The 17,497-nt window shown below is 41.6% G+C and overlaps 1 protein-coding gene across 1 annotated transcript in view; it reads left to right on the top strand.

The window, feature by feature from the left end:
- The first annotated feature begins 482 nt into the window (after window positions 1–482).
- The window catches only part of CLDN16 (claudin 16), a 43,653-nt gene continuing 26,638 nt past the window's right edge, over window positions 483–17,497 (top strand). The window contains exon 1 of the mRNA XM_001362514.3: window positions 483–1,105. Coding sequence (XP_001362551.1) covers window positions 992–1,105 — 114 coding nt within the window. The 5' untranslated portion in view covers window positions 483–991. The remainder of the gene's footprint in view (window positions 1,106–17,497) is intronic.

Genomic DNA, 17,497 nt, shown 5'->3' with positions numbered 1-17,497 from the left:
CTGGAACTAGACTTCGAAAGACTTGAGTTCAAATCTTGCATTAGACACATGATCTTGGCCAAGTCACTTAAATTTTCTCAGTCTCAGTTTCCTCATCTGTAGCATGAGGATAATATTGCATCTATATCAAAGTGTCATTATGAGGAACAAAGTGGACAACGTACATATGTAAAACACTTGGGAGATAATACATTTTTCTGTAAATACTGGGAATTACTATGATTCCTTTTTATTCTTAGATTCCATTCGCACCTCCCCTTCCTCTGAGGCTCCTTTAAGTCTCCCAGTTCCTTCATAAGTCTCCAGTATAGTGCCCTCCTCTCACTGGGAGCCAGAACCTGCTGTCCCAGCTGCCCACTCACTTGGAATGCAAAGCCCTCTGGGCAGGGGCTGGTTTAATGTTATTTCATCAGGGACCTGGATGTCTTAAGTACTGAGTGAATTTGAAAATAGTCCTAAGAATAAAATGGTGCCCAATCAAGTGTGTAGCCCTCAGTCAGCAGGGGAGGGAAACAGCCCCTTTTCCCTGGGGCCTGGGAGAGATCAGCTTACACTTTCCAAGCTGAGTACAGCTTTCTTCCTCTCCATCTTCTTACTGGAGCTGGCATAAGAGCTGTGAGACCAGGGACCATCATCCCATGGATGCCTTAACTTCCAGCCTGGACAGTGAGAGCCACCAAAAGTCCTTCCCCCTATCCTGCCCAAGACCTAACTGGCTCTTGACCTGGCCTTTCTCTTCCTGATTGGCTGCTGCTTGCTTAGGATCATGACCTTTCTGACCCACTTGACGGTTAAGGAGGGCATGGGGTTTTTCTGGCCGCACCTTGACGGCTCATTCCAAAGGCTGTGACGGCCAGTAGAGTCTCCTGGCTCTAGGTGCCAGCTGAGTCAGGCTCCTTTGAAAAGTGAGGAGGACTCCTGGTTCCCAGTCTGGAGAGGTTTGGCTCATGTTCTCCTGCTGGACTGAGGGACTGACAGCATAGCAGGCAGAATGAGGGACCTTCTCCAGTACGTAGCCTGTTGTCTGGCGTTCTTCTCCGCTGGGTTCTTGATTGTGGCCACCTGGACAGATTGTTGGATGGTGAATGCTGATGACTCCTTGGAGGTAAGAGAATGGAGGCTTGTGCCTCTTGATCACTTTTTACCTTTTCTCTACCTGCTGTAGACACCCGCAAGGGCACCCACTTTACTGGGGAATATCAATCCTCACCTCAGGGGCAGCGTTAGTTGGGGATAGAAGGAGTCCCAAAATGGAAACGATCGAGCCATTCCTACCCAAGTCACACAAAGGTCACAGAACAAGATTGGAAACTAGGATGAGACTCATTAAAAGCATGATGCTAGTGTAGAAAAAGTATTGCAATCAGAGGACTTGGATTCGAATCGCTAAGCTAATTATGCCTGCTTTGGGGATTGTGAACAAACGCTCTGCTGCTCTGGGAATCAGTTTCTTCTTCTGTCAAATAAGACAAATTAGACTCCATTTCTGCAGAGAGGTTGTTTTCATCTCTATATCAATGCTCCAAGGAAAGTTGGGACTATCTTCTACAGTATGAGGAAGAACAGTCTGACCTCTCTGATTCCTTTCCATTCATCCATGGATTTGGGCTAAGGGTCCTAGAAATCTAGAATTGGATTTGAAAGAAGTATCACCAAGGTCACATCAACAACACACAGTGGAGCTGGGACTAAAATCAGGGCTTAGAGATTGGAAGAGCGAGGAGACTTCAAAATAACGCCTCAATGATGGCGAATGATCATCTGCCAGTGCTCCACACAGTGCTAGTGCTGGCGCTACAGAGAAATAAGCAATCCTCATTGGCAAGGAGTTTAAATTTGAATGAGGGAGAGGAGTACCAATATAAATGCATACAACCAAAATACAAAGGCTATCCGGTCCAAACTCCTCATTTTACAAATTGGAAAGCGGAGGCTAGAAAGAAAAAACAGCATCATTTCCCAAGGTCCAACAGGAAATGATCAGATTTGGGTTGAAAATATAAGTCTTTTGACTTCAAATCTTGCTCTCTGTCCATAATACCAGCTTCCCGGCTCTTAAGAAGAAGCCACTCCTTGCAAAAAATCCATCCCTTCCCAGGACTAATGGGGTCACATCCAAGGCTCATTGTTAATACCTCTGTAGGGAAGCAGATTTGGAGTTAAGAGGCCTCTCTGTTGCCATAGAAATGGAAAGACTTGAGCCAGAGAGAGCCCCTATTCGCCAGGAATGGCTGCCAGGCTGGGGTACAGGTAATCGTAGTGTGGGAACAGCAGCCAACTCCTTGAGCATCTCTAATGAGCAGTGTACACCAGCTTGAGCCTTGTCTACTTGACACTCCAGAGGACTCTTTTCCCTTGTCTAGAATCTCCTATTATTTATGGGAAGGCTGAAAGTCTCCCCAAAGGAGTGGTTTTATTCTCCTGCATTTGTAGAGTTGATGGAGAAGAAACAAATGGGGACAAAGAATCATTTTAATTTCTTCATCATCCATAAAGAAATCACATAAATCATACACACACCCAGGGACAAATAATGTGTTTCTGTGTTTATATCAAATATATCAGGTATGTATGTGTGTAGGTAGGTAGGTATCAAATCCCTTCCTTGGGAGCTTCAGAAAGTCACTGTGGTGCAGTTCCTTTCATCCCAACATGGCCCTCTGCTCTTTTGCCCCACATTTCAAAGCCATTTTAAGATTTGCAGCCCAGGGGTTAGCAGGCAGTTAACTGCTGGGGGAGTTGTCAACAGTTCTCAACCCCCAGGAAAACTGAGATCAGAGAGTGGAGGGGTGCTCTGTTGTGCTTGCAACGCTGGTTCTCCATGCTGAGCCCAATCACCATTTTAGCAAGTATTCTGAGCTAGCCATGAATGCCCTTGAACCTGAATTCAGAGGGACAGAACACTTTAAAAGGCAGCACTGTTGAATGAACTCTGTTTCCTTTTAATTGGTCCATCTTCTGGGGTATGCGAGGCTATGGAGCTCCAAGCCTCAAAGTATTCCCTCAGCATAAAAAGAAGGGGTGAGAGAAGGGAGCCTTTCAAAGTCAAGAACACCAGGTCTCCCTTTTCATCAGCTTCTCAACACTCAACAACTTTGGATCCACTTCAGCTTAAGCTGGTTGAGCTGCTGCCTTCAGTTGGCCGGCTAGAGACTGTCAGAATAAAACCACGGTATTAGCTGGACGGATGATGGCTTTGTTGAGTGTTAGATGACAACGAGGCTGACAGCAGTAACTGATGAATGGAATAACAATGACTGCTTAGATTTGACAGAGCACTCTCCACCTGTAGAGCCCATGGATTTTCAGAGCAACCGTGCAAGGCAGTTATTATTATTATTTACATTTCAAGGAGGAAGAAATGCAACTATGGAGAGGTTGAGTTCATGGTCCTACACCTGGTATGTTGAGGGTGAGATTCAAACCAGACTTTGTTCCAAAAGACAGTGCTCCTCCTTAGTTTCAAGATAATTCAGACTAGACCACAAAGCAGAACAGAAACTATGCCGTTAGTGGGATGCTTCCAAATGTTTAAATACTTTAAACACAACATCTCACTGTAGCTCCCCTTAATGTGCTGTCCCTCTTCTCGTTACATAAACTCTTTGAGATCAGAGACTGTCTTGTTTCCAGGTATATTACTGTTATTCAGTCATTCCAGTCATATCCTACTTTTTGTGACTAAATTTAGAATTTTCTTGGCAAAAGTACTGGTGTTATTTGAAATTTACTTCTCTAGCTCATGTTACACATGAGGAAACTGAGGCAAACAGGGTTAAGTGATTTGCCCACTGTCATACAACTAGTATGCATCTGAGTCCAGATTTCAACTCTGGTCTTTCCAACTCCAAGTCAAATGCCCTATCCACTGTACCACCTAATGGTCTAATGGTCTCTCCTTCCCTCCCTTCCTCTCTCTCTCTCTCTCTCTCTCTCTCTCTCTCTCTCTCTCTCTCTCTCTCTCTCTCTCTCTCTCTCTTTCTCTCTCTCTCTCTCTTTCTCTCTCTCTCTCTCTTTCTCTCGTCATTATTGTACTGAATTTATTACTGTATGAATCACTAAAATATGTTTTTTTAATTTAGCTGCCCTTTGTCTTCATTCATATATTATCCATTTATTCATGTGTAGCAACTATCTACCCTTCTTTTAATTTATATTTTATATGTACCCATCTATCTTTATCAATCTCTCTAATCATTAATATCTATTTATCTCTTTTTCCATCCATATCCATCCATCCAGCTACCTACCTACCTACCTACCTATCTACCTCTCTAAAATGTCCAGTAAACATTTATTAATCTCCCGAATTGTGCCAGGTACTGTGTTAAGCACTGGGGAATATAATTAATAATAATAACAATAAAGACAGCCCTTCCCCTCCACAAGCTTATAACCAGGAGAGACAACAGAAAATTTCTTATCCTTCCACCAATCCTGAGTGAGGTACTACCAATGTCATTATTTCCATTATAAAGATGTAGACACTGAAGTTCAGAGAAATTTGGTACTCTGGCATTGCTCACACAGCTGGAAAGTGTTGAAGGTGGGATTTGAATCCAGCACTGTCCTGCCTCTGGAGCCATTACACCATTTTGCTTATATACCCTACAATTGACAATGTAATGGCATGTCATTTATGGAAGCCCTCTCTGCTTGGAGCCCATCTCATGAGAGAATCAATAATCATTAGTCTGATTCACATTCTTGGAAGAGTTCTCCCTCTCCTTGGCCAAAGGGATTTGGGAGAATTTCCAAGATTCCATCCATGAGTCTGACATGGGTAGAAGCAAAGAGCAAGGGACTGAAGCTGTTTTGAGAAACATTTTTTTCCATATGTCAAGGGGTTCACAAGAGCCCAAGTCCCCTTCCTGTAGGGATTTCTCTAATTACACTTCAGAAAAGAGAAGTTTGCTGACCAGTGCGTGGGTGGAGGCTGGTGGGGGGTGATGGTCAGGATTTGGAGGTCACCTACTCGAAGTGAGTGTGGCAGACACAGCATATAGCAAAGAGGGGTACAATGACTTTCCTCACCCAGTGCCAGCCTGTAGCTTTCCCTGCTTCAGTTCTGCCTTTGGTTTAGGGCAAACAGGACCCGCTATAACACTCAAGGCTCTTCTTGATCAAATTGAATGACTCAAATGCTTGTCAAGTATTTACTTCACTCAGTGGCAAAACTTCAAACATCTTGAATGTCTTCATTCAGAAGACATTTAAGATATACGTCTGTGTGCATGTCCTGGATAGATGAGAGAGAAAAAATGGCAGCTGGGAATGATTTGGGGGATGAGTTGGGCCAAGCCTCTCAATCAGATAACTTCAGAGTTGGAGGGACCCTCAGAGAGAGGCCTCACTTTCCCAAAGAAGCCAGTCTACAACATGTCCAACAAAAGTCTCTCTAGCCTTTGCTGAAGACCTTCAGTGACAGAGAGCTTCCCACTCTTGGCTACTCATTCTATTCGGTGCTAGTATGGTAGCTCTCTTTGCTAGAAGGTTCATTCTCACCTCAATGTTGTGGGCTCTCCACACTCACAAAGGTAGCAGGTATCCTTGGCTGACAGACAGTGATCCTATTCCATTCCTCTCCCCCTCCAACATACTAACCCCCCCCCCCACGTCATCCCCATTCTTTCACTTATTTTCAATCTCCCTCTCGACTGGCTCATTTGCTGTCACCTACAGATATGCCCGTTGTCCTCTTTCCTGAAAAAGCAGATACACACGCCTTGTCTGACACTTCCATCTCCACCCATCTCCACTATCATTCTATATTTTTCTGCCCTTTGTAGCTGGCATCTGACCTGCCAGATGGTGTGTGTGCCTTCTCCACTCGAGCCCACAGCCTTCTGGTGTTAACAAACACCTTGGAGGCAGCATGTCATCTTGACACAGTGACAAGAGAGCTTCTCCAGAAGTATAGCATCAACTAATAAACCCAAGACCAGGGCAAGCAAAACTAGTCAGGGAGGAGGGAAAGAACCATTCCAATGAGGGAATGCGAGCTTTGGCAGTGGAGGAGGCATTTGTGTTGGGCCTTGAAGGATAGTTGGAAATTCAGTAAATAATTGCCGACAGAAGGAGCATAAATGAATTAGAAAGACCTTTTTACATTGTGTGATTATGAAAATCATGGAGAGCACTCTGTGTGTGTGTGTGTGTGTGTGTGTGTCTGCCCACATGAGCAAGGCTGCTAGGAAATGAGGATTCAAAAACAGCTTTGTGGATATAGCAAGATTCAGGAAGATCAAGCAAGATTTTCCAGTCTGTGCACACAGAGCTGGAAGAAGTCTCAGACTGTAGACCAGCGGTTCTCACCCTCTCCATTTGTAGCAATGAGAATACAGAATGGATATCAGGTTTTTACATTCCAAATCATAACTGTAGCAAAATTAGTTTTGAAGTAGCCACCAAAATAACTTTTTGGTTTGGGGTCACCACAACATGAGGAGCTGTCTTGCGGGGTCACAGCATTAGAAAGGTTGAGAACCCCTACTATAGAGCCTAGATGGTTTGACCTGGGGTACAGGAACCTTTCTGAAATTTTTGAATTTTCTTCATAATTACCTGTACAAATAATTCGCATCATGTTTTTAATTTTGAATTTTCAATCAGCTTCTTCCCTATGCTTTCTCCCTCCTCAGTGAGAAGCAATTTGATGAGTCATATATGTTCAGCCCATGCAAAGCCTTTCCCTGTAGTCATATTGTAAAAGAAGGCACAGATTATTGCCTTCCCCCAAAAACAAACAAACAAACAAGAAAAGAAAGTTTAAAAAATCTGCTTTGATCTGCATTCCGCCTTGATCAGTTCTTTCTGTGGAGGTGGAGAGCATGATGGCTGTGCATAGCTCAGCCATTCGAAGTTACTCATCATACAATGTGGCTGTTACTTTGTATGATGTTCTGCTGCTTCTGCTCTCTTCTTTTTGCATCAGTTCATGTGAGTCTTCCCAAGTTTTTCTGAAACCAACCTACTTGTCGTTTCTTGTACCGCAGTGCTATTCCATCCTAATCGTAGGTCATAGTCACTCACCAATTGATAGGCAGTCCCTCAGTTTCCAATTCTTCATCACAAAATGAGCTGCTTTAGATATTTTGGTACATAGAAATGGTTTTGTTTCTTTAAAAAAATCTTTTTGGGTTACAGACCTAGTAATGGTATTGCTGGATCAAAGTATCTGCACAATTTTATTGCCCCTTTGACCATAGGCAACTTCTTTAAAAACAATATTGCTAATCACATTGCAATACAATTGATTCTCTTTGTAATGCCATGTATTCTATTTTATGCATTGAAAAAACATGGTTAAGAGAAAGGGTTCCTAGACCCCCTCAGACTGACTGCCATATAAGACCATGAATCATATACAGAAAAAGGTTGAGATAGCCAACTCTAGCCCAGCCCCCTCATTTCAAAAATGATCAAACAGAAGTCAAAAGAGGTCCAGGGCATTTGTCACAGGTACCACAGCTACAGAGCTGGGTTTCCTATGAAATTTCCATCACTCCATCCTGAGTCCTCACCAGTATTCCATGGCGGCTGTGCTAGATGTCATTATGGTGAAGCTGAAGAATTAAGTGCATATAAAGGCCATCACTTTGCAGACAATTCTCCATACTTGTCTGTGCCACAAAACTGTGTGGTATATTGATGTGGAAATATTGACGAGATGCTTTTCCACAGCTGTTCAGGTCTGAGTTATTTTTTTTTTGGTCAGGTTTGTGATTAGATGCCACAATCTCCTCATAGAAGGCTACAAGGGCAGGTGGAAATAATTTTGGATTTGGAGCCTGAGGACTGGGATTTGATCTTTCATGGCTTCTTCACTCCCATTATCTCAGTTGAGACCCTTGCCTTATATTTTACAGAAAAAATCCAACAACTCAGTCCATGATTGGTGAATTCCCTCTTCTCCCCTCTCTTCCATCTCCTATCACTCAAGTGCCTTCTACGTCTCTCCTTCACCCCATCAAACATGGTGAGAAGGGCTTACTCCTTTCCAAAACTGATCTCTCTTCTTTAAGTGATTCTACTCCATCTTGTCTTCTTCAAAGATTGCCTCTCTCTCTCATTATCCCCACTCTTTCACTTGTTTTCAATCTCCCTCTAACTGGCTAATTTCTTGCCATCAACAAACATACAAATTTCTCCTCTATCCTTAAAGAAAACAAAAAAAACCTTTTCTGACAGTTCCATCCTTACTATCATTCTACATCTCTTCTGCCTCTTGAGCTAAATTCCTTGAAAAAAACATCTCTAATGGGTGTCTCTGCTTCCTCTTCTGTCATTGTCTTCTTCATCCCTGAATATCCAACCTTAATACTCCACCAAAGCTTTCTCCACAAAGTTACTAATGATCCATTAGTTACTAAGTCCAAAGACTTCTTCTCAGTCCTCATTCTCCTTGCTCTCTCTGCAGTTTTTGACCTTGCTGCTCATTCTCTCTTCCTTGCTATTCTCTTTTCTCTAGGTTTTTGGAACTCTGCTCTCTCCCAAGTCTTCTTCTATCTGTCTTACTGTTCCTTCTCTGCCTCCTTTGCTGGACTCTCTTCCAAATCATGACCTCTAACCACAGGTGTTTTTCAGGGCTCTGCTTTGGGCTCTCTTATTTCCTTCCTCTATCCTGTTTCACTTGGTGATCACATAAGCTCCAATGGATTTAATTTCCTTTTCTGGGCTGATGATCCTCAAATCTACCCATGCATACCCAATCTCTCTACTAGCTTAATTTTCCCATTTACAACTGCCTATCAGACATCTCGAACAGGATGTCCTATAGACACCTGGAACTCAATATGTCCAAAACACAACTCCTGATATTTCTTCTTTAGCCCCTTCCCCCACCTTCCCTATCAGTGTTGAAGGCAACATCTTTTTCCCAGTCCCTCAACATAATAGTATGTGCCAGGCACTTTTCCAAATACTTTACAATGATTATTTCATTTGAAATGTTGTTGTTCAGTTATTTCAGACCTGTCAGACTCTTTGTGACCTGATTTGGGGTTTTCCTAACAAATATACTAGATCAGTTTGCCATTTCCTTCTCCAGCTCATTACAAGTGAGGAAACTGAGGCAAACAAGGTGAAATGACCCAGGGTCACAAAGCTAGTAAATGTCTGAGGCAAGATTTGAATTCACATCTTCACAACTTCAGACTTAGTCCTCCATCTATTGTGCCCCTTGGCTGATAGAATAGAAAAAATGCTGGATTTTGAATGAGAAAACTTGGACTTCTCTTGGTGGATCTTAATCTCCTTCTTGATAAAATAAAGAGTTTGGACTAGATGTTCTCTGGGGCTTGTGGTATCTGTTTTATAGTATTTCTCCTAGACAGAGTTCCATGACTGTTTTCTGTACTTATTGTGACCTCTACCCTTAGACTTCTCTGAATGAGCTGAAGACATTTATCTTTGTTCTGATAGTCTTTGAGGAGTGATACCTTTAGTCTCTGAAATAGGAATCTGGCAATAAATTCAGCAAGATCACTTTGTCAGCTACCTTCAACCGACACCTGCAGGGGACAGGCCTGCCATGTGGTGTCCAACTCTTTTTTTTCTTGGACTCAGGAAAAATGGCACCTGGGATACAGTCACATACAAGCTGAGGCCTGAGCCAAGAGGTTTCTAGCTCTGTATTTGCATCACGATTGCCTGGAAGAAAGTTAGATCTCTCATCTATGTCTTCATTTCCTCATCTCTAAAAATTAGTATTTTCTCTTTGTCACTCACTCTCTGGTTATGGTATGGTAGTTGTCTCTTGGTAACCGAGGATGGCAATTGTCTTTGTGCGTTTTCATCTATGGTGTATAGACAAGTGCACAAAGACATTTGTGCGTGAAGGAGATTTAAGTGGAAAAGTCGATGCACAGAGACAGCCCCCCTCTCTCGGTGTTGGAAGCCTGGGTCTAGTGGCATGAAAAATTGTTACGTCTGGAGACTTCCTCAGCTGCATTGGATGGCCGTGTTGTCCTTTGTGCTCCAACACACCCTAAGCACTCCACAGTGCCTTGCTGCGTCGCCATCTCAGCCGTTGAATCTTCTTATTGGTTTCTTCCATCTGTTCAGCCGAAGCAGTCTTCACATGCTGGGTGAGCAAAGTAATCAATCACTCACTCTCTATGTGTACACATACATATATGTGTATTTATACTTTGAAAAAATAAACTACTTTAGAAATCCAAATAAATCATGAACTATTTAGTATTCTCATTTAATAAAGGAAAGAGGCATTGTGACTAGTGGGTAGAAAGTCAGTTTTAGAGTCAAGAAAGTCGTGATTTCATTTCTTACTTCTGACACATGATGTTGGAGGGACTGTGGACAAGTCACTAAACTTTTCACAACCCTGTAAAGCTTGAGGTGGCAGAGAAGGTCCTGACCTGCTTTGATAGAAGGACTTTTCTTGCCTGTGAGTTACCTAAATCCACAAAATCACTTGTCTAATCCAAAATGACAAGTAGGAAAGATATAGCAGTCATCAGGCCATTACCACCACCATCATCACCATCACCCCTTATCATACCTAGTTAACAATAGCCAGCATTTTTATTTTTATTTTTTGAGATTTGCCAAGCATTTTACAAGTATTTTCTTATTTGATCCTCACAATAACCTTGGGAAATTGGTGCTGTTATTATCCACATTTCACAGATGAGGAAACTGAGGCAAAAAGATGTTGAGTGATTTGCTCCCAAGAGTCACAAAGTTCCTTAGCATCTGGGATCATATTTTAACTTAATACTTTTTTTGTCTCCAGGCTCAATATCCGATTTATTCTGTCCCAACAAACTCTCACAATGACCCTCAGAGGTTGCTAATACAAGTCAGTCAGCCAGTCAAACATTTATTAACTATTTACTCTGTTCTAGGCACTGTGCTACATCGTGCCATTAGAGAGAAAAGCAAAAAGACAATTCTTGCTTCTCAACAAGCTCTGTTGATTGGGGAAGAAAGTGTTCAAACAATTATGGAAAAAAACCCCAACAACACAAACACACACACACACACACACACACACACACACTCACACGGTAAATTGGAGACAATCTCAGAGGAAGGAATTAAGGAGGGGATCAGAAAAGCCTTCTTGTATAAAATGGGATTTTAGCTGAGAATTGAAGGCAGCCATGGAAGCCAGGAGGCAGAAAAGAAGAGGTGGTGCTTTTCACATGGGGGAGTGGAGCACTCAATGAAAATACTTGGAATCTGGATACGGAGCAAGGACCTTATTTGAAGCCAGTGTTGCTGGATTGCTGAGGACAGAGGGATAGGGAAATGTATAAGATACAAGAAGACTGGAAAAAAAGAGGAGAGTTGATTATGAAAGACTTTGAACAACAGAGGAAGCAATATTAGTACCATCAGATATGGGATGACCCACAACTCAGAAGGATTCAATCACTTACTCAGGACAAATTGAAGATAGGTCTTGCCCTCAAGGAGCTTCCTTCCATTAAGGGTATGAGGACAGAATTTGCTGCTATGGAAGTTTTCTCCAACAAGGTAGATTGAGACCCCTCTGGCCTTGGTAGAAGAATTTCTCCAGTTTTGTGACCAAAGAAATCATTCCTCTGTGATCAGCCTATAGAAGAGAACCTCCCAGAATATAGCCAAGAAGGTATGTGAGTAATACATTCACAATATTTCACAGGACACCTGTTGTGGATTCCACTGTCTTGGTTTAGCTTTAGACACCCTGGTGTCCCTTTCATGCCATTATGGGGCATCAGGAAAATATGTCTATTTAGGACAAATTGAGACAATTCTCATTATCCATCCTGGTAGGCAAAACAGCGTATTCCAATGAAGAAAAATATCCACTTTTTGGGCAATTGGCCAATCAAGTATTTATTGAGCTCTTAACATTAAGTAATCAATCAATATTTATTAAGGAAATAATACCTGAGTCAGATAACTAGAATATAATCATAACCAGTGAAAAAACACATTACTCACAATGAGATTACATTGAATTGAGGGAGACAAGTCTATAGAATATATACTATATATAGAACAAGGCTATTTATTTTTCTATATACAAAGTATTTACAAAATAAATAAATACACATATATGCAATGTAATTAGGTGCTTGATAGTCTGGGAAAGAGTACATAACTTGTTGGGGTTCAGGAAAGTATTCATATGGAATATGGTGCAAAAAACTGTCTCTTTATGGAAAAGAGTGACTCTATAAAGGCGAGGGAATAAAAGGATCCATTCAAGGCATGAGGGATGGTCAAAGCAAAGTTGTGTAGTGCTACTTTTATGGTTGGACTGAATATATTTAATTGGTCACCAGGGGTTTAATTTCTAAATCCCCAAAATGAATTACTAAAGTAAAATGGAATTTATGGTAGTTTTTTTTTACAATAGAGGGAAGATATTAATGAAGAGAGAAAGGGGGAGAGGGAGAGGGAGAGGAAGAGAGTGAGAGAGAGAGACAGAGAAAGACAGAGAGAGACAGAGAGAGACAGAGAGGGAGAGAGAGACAGAGACAGAGAGACAGAGAGATAGAGAGAGACAGAGAGAGACAGAAAGAGACAGAGAGAGACAGAAAGAGACAGAGAGAGAGAGAGCTCCAACTTCCTCTGAGCCAGGTAGCAATTCTAAGGCACCAGCCAGGGAAAGGAGTCACAAGATGATGGGACTTTCCAGGAGGCTCACACCTCCAGAAGACCAAGTAAGGAAGTGAGCCTTTACCCTCACCATGTGTCAGTTCAATCAGCAAGATTCTTTATCAGATATCAACTCCAGCAGGCTCCACTCCATGAATGTCACTCTCTTCACTCTAAGTGTCTGTCTTCACTCCAAGTGTCTCTTCACTCCAAGTTACTCTCTTCACTCCAAGTGTATGTCCTTTATCCCAAGTGTCTGTATCTATTTCCACTTTTAAAGACCTTTTTCTCTTGTGTCACTTCCCCTAAATTTTTACATCTACCAATCACAGTTGATTCCCCACTTCAGGACTGCTCACTTTCTCACAAGTGGTTCACAGACATCCCACTCAATGTATGAAATGGGTGTTCACACCTTTTTAGGATTAAAATCCCAAATGGGTAGATCTCCATACTCAACTTTAAGTACTGTGTTTACATTTTGGGAGATTAAAATCTAAAAATAGACAGGGGATTACAATTTAATCTTCACAGTCAAGGAGGAACTAAGTACCTTCACTGTTACAATCAGTGGAGAGCCAAATTCAATCTTCACAGAAGAAAGGAGGGGGATCAGATGAGTGTGAGGAAGAGAGAGAAGGACAGTTTGGCTGACTCTGTGTGTGTGTGTGTGTGTGTGTTGCTGGAGGTCTGGGTGGGGAGATGTGGGCATGGTTAGTGGTGGAGAAGGAAATGTTTGATGAGTTTGGAAAGATACTACCTTATAGAAGGTAACAGGATTTTAACCTGGAGAGTTGACATTTGATCCCAGAGGCAATGAGAAGCCACTGGGTTTGGTAGCATAATGGAGTGACAGATTCATATCTGATCTTATGGAAAATTATTTTTGGCTGCTTTGTGTAGAGTAGATCAGAACGGGCCGAACTTGAGGCAAGGAGGCCATCGAGGAAGTTGCTTCAATTATCTAGTCTAGAAATGATGAGAATTTGAACTAAGATGGCATGCTGCTAATCTTCACGTGTGAATAGAGAACAGATGCCAGGTACGAGAAATTTTATGGAAATGACAATATTTGGCAGTGATTGGACATGTGGGGTTAAAAAGATTGAAGAATCCAGGATCATGATAAGTTTATGAATCTCAGGGCTTGGAAGAATGGTGGTTTCCAGCAGAAATCCAGCAGTTTGGAAGAGGGAGGTTTACCACAGAAGATTATGAGTTCAGTTTCAGATGTGGGACTTAAAGTCAAAAAGATAATAGAGATGTGACTCACAAATGGATTTCTTTGCCCCTTCCCTCACCCAATGTCTTGAAGTGTTACATATTTACTTATTTATATACATGTTGTCTCCCTGGATAGAATGTGAGTTTCCTGAGAGAAGGAGATATTTTGGTTTTAACTTCCTAGCTCCAACCTAGGATGATGCTTGTGTCCAATAGGTATATGGTTTGTGTGAACCTGGCTAGTTACTTTACATTCCTCTTTCATGAGCTTTGACATATCTCTAGGATGAAATTAGCTTTCACTGTTGAAAAATATTTCTCTTGATACATCATAACTTATTTTTAGTCGGAAAGCACATTGTTCACTGTGAAGAGTAGAGGAAGAGAATTGTAGTTCACCTACCAGGTGAATGAGTTGTATATTTACGATAATGGAAGTCATATTCCATGAGGCAGCAGTGTGGTGGCCAACAGGGTGCTGGACTTGGAGTTAGAAGAGCTAAGATTGGATTCTGTGTCAGCCACTAGTAATGTGACCTTGTGTATGTCTCTTTCCCATCCTGGGTATTGGTTCCCATATTTATATGCTGAAAGGATTAAATTAGATCACTCCTGAGCTCCCTCCAATTAATAGCCTCCCAAACAAAACACCTCAACATCACTGAGCCTCTGCTACTTGATTGATAAAATGGGGATAATCATGATATAGCAAGTTGTGTCTACTTCAAAGGGCTCCTATAAAGACCCCCTGAGATAATGGCTGCAAAGTACTTTGCAAATGTAAGGGTCGATCAAAATATAATTGACATTGATAAGATCCCTGAAGGTTGACTAAGAGCTTTTCAAAATACACTCCTTGATTTTAGCCTCTTGCCGACTCTTTGAGATATGTATTATGCTCATCTCTATTTTACAAATGAGGAAACTGAGTTTTGAAGTGATTTGCCCAGAGCAATGTGGAATTCAAAATCAGGTCTTCCAAACTCCAATGCTTAAGGACTGCCTTTCAACTATAATGGCCCCTTTTGGGCATATGGAAATCTTCCCTGTGTGAACTCCTTTCAAAGTCCAATGTTAGGGGACAGATCCCAGGTCTAACATGATCTCAGCAGGCTAGAATTGGAATGAAAATCTAAAAAGAAAAGATCATCCTAAAATAGGGTTTAGTAAATCAATATCTGAAAAACAAGGCCAAACAGGAATAAAAAATTGTGTGTGTGTGTGTGTGTGTGTTTGTGTGTGTGTGTGTGTGTGTGTGTGAAAGTAAAACCAAGCAACCAAGTCCAACCAAGGACCTTAAGGAATAATAAGATGAATGTGGGTTAGCAATGTGAACCCAGTAGCAAAGAAAATGACTGTCCAGTAAGAGTGAGGTCTCCTGTGTCAGACATAGTTCAGTTCTGAGGACTCCACTTTAGAGAGAATATTTAGAACTTGGAAAGCCACCAGCACAGAGTGGCAGGGAGATGATGCCTTACGTGGATTCATGGAAAGAGCTAGGGATGCTGAGCAAACCTGGAGAGAAGAGGTCTAGCAGTAGAAGTGGTGGTGGCTGGAGTGGTCTCCAAATGCTGGAAAGGGTAGCAGGTGGGAAGAGGGATTGTGGTTTTTGGCTAGAGAGGGAAGAATTTGAAGGAAAGTGTGGAATTTGCAAAGGGATAGACTCTAGCTTCATAAGAGGACAATAGCACTGACAAAAACCAAACTTCCAAGAATTAAAAACTATTTGAAAGTGAAATTGGGCATCCTCAGGAAGTTAATGTAAGACAGGATGTTGCAATCAATCAATGTTTAGGAATCTTCAGGCATGCATGACTACTTTTTTGGTGAGGTACAGAGGGAATTTATGTTGAGTACTGGTTGGAACAACTGACCTCCCAGTTCCCTTCCAAACTGGAGTCAGCCTTCCCTGTGGCTTGTGGAACCCACTCACACTGAATGAAGATGACTCTCTTTGGTATGGTAGGCACTTAAAGGATGAAAGATGTCATTAAGGAATGAGTTTTTTACATGGGTTCCACAGAGATAAATTTTAGGATATCGGTAAGTTCATTTTATTTTTGAGGTGGGAAGATGGCAGAATACAGTGTGAAGCTTCCTTGCCCTCCCAATATCTTATACAAACAACAAAAAGAACTCCACAAAATCATTACTAAAAGCAACAAAAATAGACAAGTGTTGGGAGTGCAGCTGAATAGCCAAAGAAAAATAGGGAGGAAGGCTTCTGACTTTTGTGACCTCAATCCTTCTGCTTCAGGCCCTGGGGACAGGAATAGAGCAAACATCTTGGAATCCACAATATAATCCCTGAGCATAGGATTGGGAACTTACCTTATTTGCTGGCCCAGCAGCTTATATATGGGACGACCCTGCTGGACCCTGCAGGTGGAGGGCTTTGGGAACAACTGTGTTGATAGCCTCAGATCAGGAAACTCCCATTGGCCCATAGTTTGGGATTAAGGGCTGGGTACCACAGAGTCCACCAGTGCCAGACCCTCAGAGCAGGACTTCAAGACTCCTTGCTTACAGGCAAGGGATTTTGGAGACCTGAGAAAGGTTGATTGCTCATAACCATGCCAGGGAAGTGATAGAAGAGGAGTAAGGAAGGAGTCTATAGTGGTGAATATGAGAGATTGGGACCCCATCAGTTGTGACCAGTCCCAGGGTAGTGGGGTTTATGGTTGCCAACACATAGAGAGGTAGATTCATTGCAGTTGCAATTGCAGAACTGCCTTCCAATTAGGTTGGAGCACCTATGATCAATCACATACTTGGGCTTGAGTAAAGGACCTAGGATCACACCTGCCTCTGAACTATAAAAACGGGTGTAACTAAATAATATCCAGGGGAAACACACACACACACACACACACACACACACACACACACACAAATCCTGCATCCTAAGGTAAGGTACCCCAGTACTATAGGAATGCTGGAAGTTTGGGGAAAAGACAATAATTAAGTCTATTGGCCTGGCCACCAAAATTAAAAAAACAAACAAACAGAGCAACCAAAGGTGAAAGAACCCAAGTATTGATAGCTACTATGGGAAGAGAAAAGACCTTGGTTCAATCTCAGAGAACAATTGAGTAAAAATATCTACTACAAAAGACTGAGGAAATAATAGAAAAGGGTCATAGACTCAAAGAGAGCTTTTGGAAGAGATTTAAAAAGACCTTAAAGACCAAACAAGAGAATTTAAGTAACAACTACCAAAAAAAAAGAAGAAAAGAAAATCAATTATGACAGGAAGATCACTCAAAAGGAAAAAAAAAAGAGAGACAGATAGAGAAATTCATGGAAGAAAATCAATTAAGAACTAGAAATGGACAAGGAAACTAATTATTTCCTAAGACAAGAAAAAATAATAAAGCAAAAGCAAAAGAATAAAATAATAGGAGAGATTAGGAAACATTTTATCACAAAAATAACAGATCTGGAAAATAGATCAAGGAGAAACAATATAAGAATACTTGGATGTCCAGAAAGTTACAATGAAGAATCCAAGAAATAATCAAGGAAAACAGTACAGAAATTCCAGAATCAAAGGGTAATAAGAGAAACAGAAAGAATAAACAGAAAGAATACACCAATTGCCTCCTCAAAAAGATTCAAAGAGGAAAATGTCACAGGAACATTATTCCTAAGTTATACA

Source organism: Monodelphis domestica, chromosome 8 (genome assembly GCF_027887165.1).
Source record: "Monodelphis domestica isolate mMonDom1 chromosome 8, mMonDom1.pri, whole genome shotgun sequence".
NCBI classification, from domain to species: Eukaryota; Metazoa; Chordata; class Mammalia; order Didelphimorphia; family Didelphidae; genus Monodelphis; species Monodelphis domestica.
Note: the sequence above shows the minus strand (reverse complement) of the source record. Positions and strands in the feature narration are given on the sequence as shown.